The following is a 14529-nucleotide window of genomic DNA, read 5'->3' as shown; positions in this document are numbered from 1 at the left end:
GGCGGCGGGCGGCGAACAAAGGCGGCGAGAGGCGCGGGGCGCGCGGCCGGGGCTGGCGCGCGACTCTCCGGCAGGAGGCGGCGGCGCCGCGCCCGAGCCTGCATTCCTCCGAAGCTCCCGGAGCCCGCGGGGCGACGTCACCCCCGGCTCCGCCCCCGTCCCTCCCCGAGCAAAGTAACTCTTGACTAACAGGAGCAGCCTCCGCCGAGCATGGAGAGCTGCCGCCGCGGCCGGCCGGCGACGCGGGCGACGCTTGCGCCCCAGCGGTAGTTTGGGCACCGCGAAGAAGGCAAAAGTGCCGGCGGGCTGCCGTGGACTTCCCGCCCTCACCGCGCGAGGCCCGGCCGGCACCTCGGCCGTGGGTTTCGCTGCGATCCCCCCCGGCAGCTCTTTGCAAAGCTGCTTGAAACTTCTCCCAAAGTCGACATGGATACGGCGGCGGCGGCGCTGCCTGTTTTTGTGCCGCTCTTGCTCCTCTCCCCTTGGTCTCCCCTGGGGTCGGCCCAAGGCCAGTTCTCCGCAGGTGAGTGGCTCGGGCGGCTGGGGGAGGGGGGTAGGGGCTGTCGGGAGTCCCGACGAACGCCTCCGGCCCGGGGCTCGCGGGGGCTGGAGCCGGCTCCTTGCCGGGGCCGGGGGCAAGGATTCGCGGGAAGCTTACGCGGCCGGGGAGTCGGGTGGGGGGGCGGGGAGCGGCACAGGGCAGAGGGAGAGATGTCCCCAGAGTTTGTGCTAGGTAGGACGCGGGGCACCCGGCTGGGCGCCACTTGGCGCAGGTAACTTTCATCTCCGCACCCCATTGTTCCTCTCGGAGGCTCGCTCCGGGCCGGGGCTGGCAGGGCTGTCCGGGAGCGCGGGGAGACCTTGATTTTAAACTGGTAGCCTCGGCGCCTAGCGCACGCTCACCGCGCTGGGAAAGAGAGAAGGAAAAAGTAGTTACGACTCTGGGGACGGCTACTCTGTTGCTCGTGGTGCGGGCTTGTTGCTGTCTGCCTCTGGAGCATTAAAAAAAAAAAAAAAAAAAAAAAAAAAAATGTCCCCGGGAAGCCATTGTCAGAAATGTGGAGACTGGAAGGGACTGACCTCGGCGCGCTTTGCCAGGTGCTTTTTGTCCTGGGAATAACCTCCCTTGACTATTGTCTAACTACTTCCCTGTCCCTCCCCCAGTCCCTTTCTCCTCCCCCGGTGTTGGCTGCTCCCGGTTTTGCCCTGTGGGTTAGGGCACTGCGTGGAGTAGGTTCCGTGTGTGTGTTGGCGGAGACTGTAAGATGTTTTGAAATATGATTCTAAGGATCCACACCGAGCCGTCCTGCGCAGCGAGGTCTGGGCGCCGAGCCGGGGAAGCTTGACCCCGGGCGGTGGCAGCCCGCTCCTCCGGCGGAGCACCGCGAAGCTGGCGCGGTGACCCCCGGAGCCCGCCTGAATGATGGGGGCTACCAACGACCGCCGGCAGTTGGGAGAGCCCAAAGGGAGGGATGTGGTGCGGTCTTGCAGGTTGGCTCTTGGGGTTCTTGGTAAAGCCACTTAGAGAAGTCCGCGAAACCCCGTCTCTCCCAGCCCTGTACTCTGTACCCTTCCAGTTTTATTATCTTTCCTTGGTTGCTTCTTTCGGTTTCTCCTCTGGGGGCTCTGAAGTTTCACCAGGTGCATGCTCGGGAGCGGGCTCCCGGGCGCTTGTCTGCCTCTCGCCGGTCCTGACAACTTTTCTCGCCAGTCCACCCAGCTCGGCTCGGCTGGCAAGCCCAAGTGCTGCCCTGGTTCGCGGTGCAGATGGAGATGCACTGGTGGCCGAGGGGTGATGGAGAAGACCGGGGAAGTGACAGCCGCGCTCTTGGCTGAGGCCGCAGGACGCGGAGAACGAGAACGAACTTACTTTGCACTTGTCGGTTGTTGTGGCTGTCCTGTTTCCCGGAAATAAACTCAGAGTGTTTTCATCCGGAGGGATGTTGATTTCCCTCCCATCCCCTCTCCCCTTCTGTGGAACTCTGTAAAAGGAGTTGGACAACAGCACTGAGGCAGATTATGAAATGCAGCGTGTAGAGGAAAAGCTATGTATATCGGTGATGTATGCAGTGCAACAGATCTATGCAATGAATGATCCGATGGCTTAATTTAATTCTTTCTGGAGTAAGCATTTCTACTGCATGCGTCTCTGACATACAATGCCGGTTGGTATCGGAACCGTGCTTGATGTAAGTCATTATATGCAGGCAAGTTAGAGTGGGTATTGATTTCTGCACAGTGTTTGTCACTGCACTGAGAGCCTATGCTTCAAAAGGCATGTAGTTTGTTAATTGAAAGTTTGAATCCTACCAGTTGCATGATTAAACTTACATGTATTCAAGAGTTGCAACCATTAATGTCTCAACAGCTGATGGACAAATTTTCAGCAATAAAGAAACTTTTATTTTTGCCTTTTCCAATGTTATTTACCCTTTAGTAAATATTAAATTTCCTCTTAACAGAATGTGTAGATGAGCTTTTCTGATCCCTGGAGTTTAGATATCTCTAATGAACAATTGCATTTGTTGGCATCCAGTTCTAAGTAATTTAACTAAATATGCCTGACTTTGCTGTAGTGACAATGTAAAACATTTGACTTTATGTTTTACATGTAAAAAAGAGAATGTGCAGTCCTGATAAATGCAATTCTTGCAGGACTGTGCCTTAAAAATTTTGTCATTCAGGATTTACATAGATGCCCAGAAATGAATGCTTTTTATTCCCCCTGCTTAAAGTCAGATTGTGAATATGCCTTTTTCTCCATGAATTAAAAGTTTGTCTTGTAAAGATTTTCATGTTTTGGCTTTCCTAAGCCATGTGGTATTCTGCTGCCCTCAGATTTTATGGTAGTCAGATTTGTTGCAAATACATAGATTCAGACATTGGAGCTGTATTCTTTCTTGCTGTTTTTTTCCCTTATATTCTACTTTAAATAATGCACTTTTATTTCTTTTAAGGAATTTCAACAAAATGCTTTAAAAGTCTAAAACAAATATATGTTAAGAATTTTTAAATAACCTTTTAAATAAATCTTTTAAATCACATCCATTAAGGCCAATTTACCACTTTTAGATATTATCATGTGGCTCCTAATGTAGTAAGTGTCAAAAGCAAATTTTGAAAGAATAAGGATTATTGGATATGTCATATACTCATCCAGTGTGCTTTGTTTAAACCACAAATTTAAGAATATTTTTTCATGACTGTGATTTTTTTCTTAGTTTTTGGAATTAAAGTGTAAAAATGCTGCATGGTGAACCTCTTTAAAACCAGAACAGCCTATGAATATCAACTTACGTTACTTTCACTTAAAACGATACCAGCGGCATAGCTGGGGAAACTGAGGCATAGAAGCACAAAGATGCACTGACATTTATTCACTGGATTGTGTCAATGTTATCTCTTGATATTACAATAGGAGAAAGTTTTCTGTACTAGGACTCAGATGACTGACAAAACGAGTCACAGATGAAGTCACCTGGAAGCTCAGCTTTCTCATCTATAAAATGGGGATAATAATACCTGTCCTAACCTTTCCACCTGGTTTTTATGAGGATGGTATGAAATAATTTATGTGAACGGACACTGTAAGTTGTAAAGCATTATGCAGTTCTCTGGGGGTGTAGTCATCCTACATTAAGGTGGGTAAGTACCTTGACATGAGTCACCTTTGCTCGCTCCCACACTCGCCGAGTGAGGACAGTATATGTGTGTCCTTGCCACACTGTGTGTGACAATTTAGGAGCATGTGTATGTGTTTCCCTTGCTGGTCATTCATTTTAATCCTTATTAAACATAAACATGCTAGTTTGGCCAGACTATAATTTTATCAGCACAGTGAGACAAATTATCCTTTTTTTTTCTTTTCTTTTTTTTTTTTTTTTTTTTTTTTGCTTACCTCTTGTAAATTGTTACTTGAGCTTCTTGTGGAAGGGTCATTAACATTTCTAGTATTCTACCAACAGAAGAACTATATTTTCAGTCCATTCATTTAGCTGTTTGTTCAACTCTTGGTTATTCAGCTTTTTCATCTCAGTAAGGAGAAAAAATATGCATGGTTTTAGATGCAGTCTTATCAGTGACCTAGAGAGGGACTATTGTGTCTCTAGTATGATGTGAGCCTGGAAATGCAGCTCAAGATCCTGACTTCACCTAGCATACAGTTCCTGACATGTCACACTGTAAGCGCACACTCACTTGATCCCATAGGACCTCGCAACTCATCTAAACAATGACACTTTCCTGTTGTCTGACTCCTCGATGTCTCTGTATGTAGAGTTAATGTCTTTTGTACTTACTACCTACTACAAAAATACATCAGAAACAGTTTGTCTCAAGGTTCGATTGTTGATTTCCTCGTCCCTCAATTCATTGAAACTTTAAATTCTGACGCTAGTAATGATACGTAACTGGACAGTTCCAGGACTGGTTTTTCTCTTACTCTTGTCCATATATCTGACTCTGCTGATTTTCCTAGATTGCAAGATGTCATTTTGTGTCTGGCCTACCCAGACGGGAAGAGGCAGGTCTGGCTGCTATTTGGGCTTTGGCACGTGTGCTGCTGACAGCTCTTCTCTTTGTATTCATAAATGCGAATTTGAAAACTATGTCAACCCCTCTGCCACTCTTCCCCTCTCCCACCCTCCTTCCCACTCCTCTTTAGCAACAACAAAGCCCACATGCGCACACACAAAATCACAGCCTTTTTGTTCTCACTGAATATCTTGTGGTGCTGGACCTGTTCTTAAAAACTGGAAATGTGACTCAACCACTACCCAGAGCAAACGCCAATTTTCCCACCAAATCTCACATTTCTACCAATGATGGTTTACAACACATTTTTGTGGCCTTCAAAAAAAACATTTGATTCACGTGATATGGTCCTATAGAGAGAAACTGTGTTGTTGCCTACTAATACTTTTGAAGTGCAGTGATCTAGGTCTGCTCAAGGTGGTATTAAAGACAGTGTAAATCATGCTAAATATGGATGTACTTCTCAGAGGCATGGAAAATGCTGTCCTCATCTGCCCTGTGCTGTTCCCATTTCCTCTGCTTGCTCTTCATGGAGAGCAGGAAGAGGAATACTGCACGACTCAGAGCAGGAAACATCAAGAGAGTTTACAGATTGTTCTTAAAGACAAAACAAAGAACACTAGGATTCTGTGTGTGTGTGTGTGTGTGTGTGTGTGTGTGTGTGTGTGTGTGTGTGTGTGTTTGATCTTTAATTTTCTAAAGAGAGGGGGGGAAGCCTTGTTTTTGATTTGTTTATTGGAATCAGCCTTTGCCTTTGTCCAAACACATTCATTTCTTATTCTGTGGAGGTAAAAATTTCCCTCTGTGTATTCCTCTCAGACTTTACCCTTTGATCATATGTATTTGTTTTGTGTTCCTTTATCAAGTGTGTTTCTCTTTGCCTAAAAAGGTTATAATTGCTTTTGAACATGACTTGTTTTTTCGCCAAAACTCATGCTGTTTGTCATAGTTACTGAACAGTGATATCTTGACAATGATATCTTACCAGTTCATGATGTGTTAAACTGGGATTTGACAACGAGGTAAGTAGGTCTGTCCATCAGGATAATTTTAATTTTAACTGAAGCCAGAAATAAACTTGTATGTACATCCATGAAATGATATTTTATTTTTTCATGAAATGGTATTTTAATGTCATAGTGTTTGTGCTTATATATCTCTGAATGGAAGAGAGACTTTAAGTTCCTTTTTGTAAATGGGGATAGAGCACACTTGAGGACCTTATTGCCTGTTATTTTGACATCCGTGAGATAAGTTACATACAGCTATGCTGTGGAAAATGAAGAAAATTTGTTTGAATGTTTGATATCAGAATTCTGGAGGTAGATATTTTACAGACTTCAAACTCCATCTTAGTAGAAATGTGTTCTTATGAACAGTGTTCTTAAAGAAACTTAGTTCCACATAAAAGTTTTTATTAGTTCCATGAAGATTGTGTTGTGAGAAGTATGTTTATTTTCCTGAAGTATTCTTATGGAAATTCTTTTGTAGTTAATATTTTAGTAATAAAAACTTGAACAGGGGCACCTGGGTGGCTCAGTCGGTTAAGCTCAAGTCATGATCTCAAGCCTGGAGCCTGCTTTGGATTCTGTGTCTCCCTCTCTCTGCTCCTCCTCTGCTCGTGCTCTGTCTCTGTCTCTCTCTCTTTCAAAAATAAATAAACATTAAAAAAAGCTTGAACATACATAATTCAACTTGGTTTTGTGAGGTTTTGCAGAGTGTCGAGGTTCTGGGAAAACACTGGGCCTGGGATGGAAGGACCGCATTGATCCAGTCGGGGAACATTGCCATATCACCACTTAACTCTGCTTGGGGTTTTTGGCTTTCTCCTCTGTGTGTTGATAATCCATTAAAAATTACAAGTGGCTTATTTTGTCATTTACAATTGTTTTAGGAGCAAATTAAGTAGTCCTGAGTGAAATAATCTGTGTTTCCACTTTATATGATTGTAGAGCTCTGTTACTAAACACGATGAACAAGGCAGTGCTGGCTGAATTTTTCTGCAGGTAGTCATTCTAGGAATTACCTTTGTAAGAGGAACTCAGAATTAAGGCCAAATAAAAGAGTGTCTAGGTGAGTGACTGCATTACTTTGTTGGGAAGGCTGAAAGATAGAAGTATGTGTTTTGTGTATGTCACACACACACACACACACACACACACACACACACACACACACATCTTAACAATGATAGAATTTCATCGTCCAAAGGTTCAGGTGAGAAAGAAGCTAAGGACATCTACAGATGGAATCCAACTCCTGTACTTCTATTTTGGAAAGAGTATTGCAAATAGATAATTATTTTGCCTATTTCATAGATGAAAACACTGACATGGACACATGAACTATGGAGTATATAATATATTGTACTATACTTTTAATGAAGAAATAATAAATCTTCCTCCAGATTGGTGTCTATTTATATAAACCCTTCCCAGTCAGCCTGTTCCTTAACCAGCTGCTTTTAGGCTGATTCTCCAAACCCCGTCCAGAGTAGCAGCTGACCAGCTACAGAGATTCCCCTAATCTTTGTTGGGGGGTGGGGTGACCACGCAGCTGCTTAAGTGACATACTGGCCACAGCTCCTTGATATGATTCTCCTTGGGTCATTCAGCAAATTCAAGAGTAGAGAGGAAGTCTTTCTGGTGGCTTCACAGCCTACCCAGGGGTTGATGACTGAATGCTTCATGGTCATTGGATTCATCAGCTCCAAGGTGCCCTAGAATTTTGCTGCTTGAATTGTGGTCCAGGGACCAGCAACAGCAGCCTTGGGAACTTGTGATGATCTTGGAGTCACTTATTAGAGCCCTTCTCAGAACAACTGACTCAGAATCTGCATTTTAATGAAACCCCCAGGTGATTTGCTTGAACATTGAATTTTGAGAAATACTGCTTTAGGCCAAAGAAAGCTCATCTTGAAAAGATTTGTCACATGCACTTTCCTGTAGAATTCTAAGAGTATTGTGAAGGGATTAATTACAATGTGAAACACATTTCCCTATTTCCCTGGAATTATATTTCTGATCAGTATTTACTTAATTATAATTTAACGCCGCAGACACATCAAAACAGCAGTAGTATTCACTTTTTAAAAAGAATACTCAAACAGTTTTGAAAGAAATATTTTCATAAGAGAATAAAACAAGGCTAAATATAAATAGTTTTGGCTATGAACATATTTAAAGGTAAGGATATTATCAAGGGACCAAATGTGATATCAGCCAATAAATAAAAAAAAATTTTTTTTTAATGTTTATTTATGTTTGAGAGACAGAGAGAGACAGAGTGTGAGCGGGTGAGGGGCAGAGAGAGATGGAGACACAGAATCCGAAGCAGGCTCCAGGTTGCAAGCTGTCAGCCCAGAGCCCGACGCAGGGCTCGAACTCCCGGACTGTGAGATCATGACCTGAGCGAAGTTGGACGCTTAAACAACTGAGCCACCTATGCCAATAATTTTTATTTAGCACACTGATATGTTGATACAGGAAATGATATTCCCTCTGATATTACTAGCAGCAGTTTCTTGTTTTATATTTATCTTTTGCTTCTACGTGTAATTTAAAGATCTTTGTAATAAGGAGCTCATTTAAGGACAGTCAAATGTAATGAATGAGAATTAGATAGAATGCATTAAATATAACTGGTGTTCTTTTTACTATCTTTTGTGCTCATATTTAAGAACAGATTCTTGTCAGTTTTCTCAAGAGAAAAATTATGATGTAATAGACAGTGTATAGTATTCATGTCAAAACACAATTTTACTTGCATTTTATAGCTTGCTTTAGCATTCTTTTAGAAAATGAATTTTCCCAGAAGACCTAATTGCCTTCTTATTAATGAGGCTGTAAGTGTGTTTTGTTATCCGTTTGCTATTCTAAACGTGTCTACTTTGGCTGGCTGTTTTAACAGTGAAGTCTCTGATTAAATCACCACTGCTATATTTGTTTTTGCCATTCACTAGCGATTTAGACAATACTGGCATAATGACATGGTTATGGCAGAGACTAATGAAAACCAAGAAATATAAATTAATATTAACCCATAATAGTTGGTTGTGTTATGATATTGGGAGCTGGAGTTTGGGGCAACACACAACAGAATTCTCTGCATGTTTGATACTGTAAGTGAAAGTCTCTTAACCTGTGTTGTTCGAAATACAAAGAATATGGTTGCTGGATTAATAAATAAACTACAAATCAATGATTTCCACAGGTACTTATTCTAGACACTGGTGTTTAACGGAAGAGGCTTAATTCCAGATAGATCAGTGCTAGAGTGTGGCTTAGTGATGGAGAGAAACTCTGAAAGGTACTTCTAGACACCTTAAAGAGCTTTAGAGTCTGAAGATTTTGACTTGTTATATTTTCTAAATTTACTACACATTCTAGAGCTTTCCTTTTGTACTACTTCTACTTTGATTCTTGTCAGCAGTAATTAGGTTAATTTATTCTCGCACACATGGGAGAGGAGCTCTTGCAAAAAACAATAAAAGCAGCCATGTACTGAGTGCCTACGACCTGCCAGGCCTTATGATCAATGTTTCCCATGAATTTAAATCCTCATGATAATCCTTTAAGATAGGAATCCTCTGCGCTTTGTGAACTGAGGACTAGAGAGGTTACGTCATAACTTGCCTCAGGTGTGTGAGGAACTTGTAGAACCCAAATTCATTATTGAATATTTACATGTCTGTAGCACGTAAACATTTTTTTGGTTGCTTGTTGGCAGAAAAGGCGACCGAGACCAGATACAAGCAGAATTTATTTTCTCTCCTAACTGACGATTCAGCTGAAGCTTGATGTCGAGTTCACATAACTCCACTGGGATATGATCCCTTTCTGCCTGCTCAGCTTAGCTCTGGGGCACTCCAGGAGCTTCATTCTTAAGCTCCATTTAGAGGCATGGTAGCTTTGGCGGCTCCCATACCACAAGATTTTTGGTTCACGTGTGTTTGGAAAATGTGTGCTTTATGTGGTGGTCGCACCTGCAAAGGCCCTGAGGTTCACTCTGATTAGATTCAGCAATCACGTATCCAGCCCCCCTGATTTAAGGCTCCAACTGAGGGGGGGCAAGTACACTGATTGGCTTAATCCACTAGGATTCTGGGTTCAGCTCTAGATCCCCACTCAGGTCACGTGGACTGATGGGGGCACTGTGGATCAAACCATCATTTATCAACAGATAGGAGGATGGGTTCTGGAAAGACAACCAAACTACAGTGTGGTTACTCAAGATAGAATTTAGTACGGCATGAGAAGTAAAAGCAAAGAAAGTGTGGTAGACATGTGTGTGTATTTATAATCCTTTGAGGGGAAAGAAAGTATATGGTGAGGAAAAGGCAGTTGCATTAGTTGGTTCCCAGCTATGGACCACTAATGGTAACATCGAGAAGGCATAGTGGCCTAGTGTTGTCAGAATCTAAGGGGAAGAGGGCGGGGGAGGAAGAGAGGACAGAGGCACTTTGCACATGGCAGTTTTGTGTGCATTGCAGACCAGCAGTTCATAATTTTGGAAGTGTTTCTTTTGGGGACTGCTTTAAAGCATGGGTTTTATTATTTTCATTATTTTATTGTCTTTGCCTCATGATTAAGTCCAACATTAAAAATTCACAGAATTTTAGGTGGTGAAAAGGACTTTAGAAGTTAATACCCCTTCATTTGGTATAACTGGTCCAAAGTCATACAGCTTGGAAGAACTTAGCTCAAATTCAAGATTTTTAATTTTTAGGTCACTTTTGTCACCAACATATACATTGTTTTGCTTAATGGTAATTTATACAGGTAGTTATTATTTAAACTTTTGTTTACTTATTCTGGTTTGTATTTTAAAGTTCTAAAGCAATGTTTTCAAAAGCAAGCCTGACCTAAGGATTGGCTTTCATTAAAATTATAATCCAGGGGCTCCTGGGTGGCTCAGTGGGTTGGGTGTCTGACTTTTTTCTTATGTTTATTTATTTATTTTGAAAGAGAGAGAGAGAGAGAGAGAGAGAGAGAGAGAGAGAGAGAGAGAGCCTGAGTGGAAGAGGGGCAGAAAGAGAGGGAGAGAGAATCCCAGGCAGGTTCTGTGCTGTCAGCTCAGAGCCCTGTGGGGTGCTCGAACTCACACACTGAGATCATGACCTGAGTCAAAATTAAGAGTTGGCTGCTTCACAGGGTAGTGTCTGACTCTTGATTTCAGCTGAGATCTGAAATCGATGATCTCAGGGTTCTGGCATCGAGCCCCGCATCAGGCTCCACGCTGAGAGTGGAGCCTGCTTGGGATTCTCTCTTCCTCTTCTTCTGCCCCTCTCCCCCACTCATGCACTCCATCTCTCTCTCTCTCTCTCAAAAAAAAAATAATAATAAAAATTTAAAATTAAAAAATGTTGGAATCCAGATATGAGGTGATAGTAATTAATATGTCTGTGAATAGAAGAGACCATCTTAGGAAACTGCTTGATTTTCACTTATCCTCCATATGTACATGTATAGGTACATGTATGCATGCATGCATTTGTTTATTTTTAGTAGAAGTCAGGGGATAAGCTAAGCTGTGATAAATGATGCTAATTGACCCAAAGAAATTGAGCCTAGAAACTCTTCACTTCGGAAACTAATTTTGAAAAACTCAAGAGACGAAGGTGAACTTGTTTATAATTTTGATCTTCTCAGCTCTTGTGCCTAACTTTGTAATGCATTTCTGAACAACATGGGATATTCAAAAGAGTTGCTATAAGAAATAGCTTGGGGTACTGAATACTGAATGAAATGTGGGAAACTAGCTGTTTGCCCAGCCTCCCCCACTTATAATGAGAGATTTACCGGGCCTGTGTTAGATGCATACTTGTGCTGGTGGCCTAAAGCTGGGTGTGTCTGAGGACCAGGGGCTCAAATGTGGCTGTGCCAGTTTAGACCAGAGTGTCATCCCCAGGAACTTCCATGGCTGCTATGGCCCTTTTCTAGCCAGAGCAACTGGCCTGGCAACATAGGGGTGAAGACAGTGGTTGTGGAAGAAGGTTTATTGACTGGAGCATGCTTCTTTTTGTCACTGGAGATTTCTTTCAACACATCTTTGTTATCTTAAAAACGTTACTGAATTACTAATTTCTTCCCTATGTATTTCCTGCTTCCTCCATGACTTTTTTATCCCTTATTTATATCCTTATCAGGCGTGATTCCTGAATAAAGTTTGCAATAATTTGCCTAACAACCTGGCCCGTTGAGTCAGAGTGCTATCTAGTATTGACCCATTTTTGCCACTTTAGCTAAACTGACATTTAAATACTTAGGTAATGTATGAGGTCATGAGGTTGGCAGTGATCTGCTTCAGAGAGAGAAAAAGGTTTCTTTGAAGATCTATATAAGAGTCCATTTTTCTTTAAGTTTATTTATTTATTTTGAGAGAGAGAGAGAGAGAGAGCGAGCGCGCGAGCGAGTGGAGGAGGGGCAGAGAGAGAGGCAGAGAGCAAAACCCAAGCAGGCTTCAGGCTCTAAGCTGCCAGTGCAGTGTGGGGCTTGAACTCACGAAACCCGGAGATCATGACCTGAGCTGAAAGCAAGAGAGCGATGCTTAACCTAACCGACTGAGCCACCCAGGCGCCCCTGTGAGTCCATTAAGTGCATGGAGCACTGGGCATGCTATGACTGTGTGCCAGTCTTAGTTTTGTTACTTTCCGGCTCTGAGATTTGGAGTTAATACCTTTCTGCTTAATCCTTAATTTCCTTCTCATTAAAATGGGAATATTACAATGAAGAGTGATTGTAATATCTTCTTTAGTTACTTAGTAAGACAGTTTTTAAAAGTACAATTAGGGATGCCTGGGTGGCTCAGTCAGTTAAGCGTCCGACTTCGGCCCAGGTCATGATCTCACGGCTTGTAGGTTCGAGCCCCGTTTCGGGCTCTGTGCCAACAGCTCAGAGCCTGGAGCCTGCTTCGGATTCTGTATCTCCCTCTCTCTCTGCTCCTCCCCCACTCACACAGTCTCTCAAAAATCAATACACATTAAAAAAAAGAAGAAAGGTAAAATTAATAATGTATATGAAAGTATTTTTATAATTGTAAACTACCATAAAATATAATTTATTTTTGTTGGGAATATGAAGTTTGATAATAAATTATTGTTGAAGGCAAAAATAATATGCTGAACAATGGAAATGAAACCAATAGATGCGTTGCACATTTGCAGTTATACATTGTATATCTGTTTGCATATCTAAGCTTTGGGGAAAGTGGTATGAGAAAGAAGCCAGTACATTTCTTGTGAACAGTGAGTAAATTTCGTATCGTGAATCATAAAATGTACCCTCTCGGATTCATTTTCACCTATATACTTATTTTCTCTCTATATAAGTAAACTCTACTCTGTAATGCTCCCAAACAATATTTGTGTTTTCTCCAGATATGTCAGTAAAGATTGCATGATTATGAACACTTTTACTGAAAAATTTTAAGCAAATGTTTTAAGGACTGCAATCCTATAGAGCAAGTTTATGGAAAGTATAGTTTTTCCTTTGAGTATTTTCATGAAGAAACAAAAAATGCTCTCGTTATCTGAACTGGTGTGCCTGGCTGGCCAGAGCGTGATTCTGATAAGGTTTATATGTCTGTATTTATTCTTCCACTCTACATATCGTTCAACATCTGCTAAGTGTCAATGCTGTGGCAGGTCTTGGATATGCTGGCAAGCAAGCCAGGCATTGTCCTTGCCCTTTGGGAGCAGATGTGACTTTTATGATTATTAAAGGAGTGGTTAAAGATTACTTTTGCAGAGCTTCACATCTAGTGATTCACGGGTAAAGCCTGGAGCTATTTTGTAACTGACCATACCCCTGCCTGTGGCTTGGCAAATCTGAGTTCAGACTGTCTCCAACAATTTGCCGGTCCACTTTAGAAGCTGCCTGGGAGAATCCATTGTGTCAGCAATCTTTCCATATCCTTGAGTCTACACACAAAAAGCTAGAAGCCTACCAAAAAAGCATTATGCAAAAATTTGCTGCAATGATAATAGAATTCTATCAAGTGGAATTTCCCAGAAGTTGAGTAATAGGAAGTGTAAACAGGTGTAAACAGGTTGGACAGAGAAGCGAGCACAGTTGTCTTTCTAGAGGCTCACCACCACTTATTCTCCCTCTGGGAACATGAGCAGGAAGACTGGGGGGCGGCCTCCCGGAGGCTGTGTGTAAATGCACATTCACAATGTGAACATTCCGATGCAGAGGTCCTGGCTGTTTGGCTGCAGATTCATAGTTGCTGCGACCTACAGCTGTTTATCGACTGCCTCTGTTGTCTCTGATCAGCCTTCTGTCTGCTGCGGCTTCAGTGAAGCTCATTGTCGCAAGTGGTGGGCGACCCGTAGGAAGAGAGGCCAGAGGCTGGCCACGAGTCCTGGCAAGCGAGAGTGGGCTAGATAATCCCTAGACTGCCCCCGCACCTGCCTCCCGGAAGCAGCAAATTCAATACCCGGTGCTTTAGTCTTCCATTTTGGAGGGGGCAACAGTATTGTCATTGAAATACACCTATTGCCCTACAGGAAATGGGGATTTTAAACCTCTGTATTAAAAAAGGCCTAAACGACCTGCAATGTGTGAATGAAGGAGAGAAGCAAATTTGGAGATGTGTGCATTGTTCTAAGAAAAGAAAAAAAAATCCCTGAATTCCATAGACTGGAGCTTCAGAAATTAAAATGTAGAAAACTTATGTTATTTTTTACTTTTTAAGACTTTATTTTATTTTATTTTTTTAATGTTTATTTATTTTTGAGAGAGAGAGACACACACAGTGTGAATGGGGGAGGGATAGAGAGAGGGAGACACAGAATCTGAAGCAGGCTCCATGCCCCGAGCTGTCAACATAGAGCCCGATGCGGGGCCCCAACCCACGAGACATGAGACCATGACCTGAGCCCAAGTTGGCCACTTAACCGACTGAGCCACCCAGGCGCCCCAAGACTTTATTTTTTGAAGTAATCTCTACACTTAACATGGGGCTCAAACTCACAACCCCGAGATCAAGAGTCCC

The 14529-nt window shown here is 42.7% G+C and overlaps 1 protein-coding gene across 10 annotated transcripts in view; it reads left to right on the top strand.

Annotated features, from left to right (window-relative positions):
• The first annotated feature begins 208 nt into the window (after nt 1–208).
• PTPRK (protein tyrosine phosphatase receptor type K) overlaps nt 209–14529 on the top strand; it is a 571648-nt gene continuing 557327 nt past the window's right edge. For 7 of the 10 annotated variants that reach the window (XM_040474587.1, XM_040474591.1, XM_040474589.1 and 4 more), the window contains exon 1: nt 209–523. In XM_040474587.1, the coding sequence (XP_040330521.1) occupies nt 427–523 (97 nt within the window). In that variant the 5' untranslated portion in view covers nt 209–426. The remainder of the gene's footprint in view (nt 524–14529) is intronic. The other 3 variants (XM_040474594.1, XM_040474593.1, XM_040474592.1) reach the window with 1 other exon arrangement.

Source organism: Herpailurus yagouaroundi, unplaced genomic scaffold (assembly GCF_014898765.1).
Source record: "Herpailurus yagouaroundi ecotype Mexico unplaced genomic scaffold, PumYag 139, whole genome shotgun sequence".
Taxonomy (NCBI): Eukaryota; Metazoa; Chordata; class Mammalia; order Carnivora; family Felidae; genus Herpailurus; species Herpailurus yagouaroundi.
The sequence above is the reverse complement of the archived record's forward strand: the minus strand, read 5'-3'. Positions and strand labels throughout refer to the sequence as shown.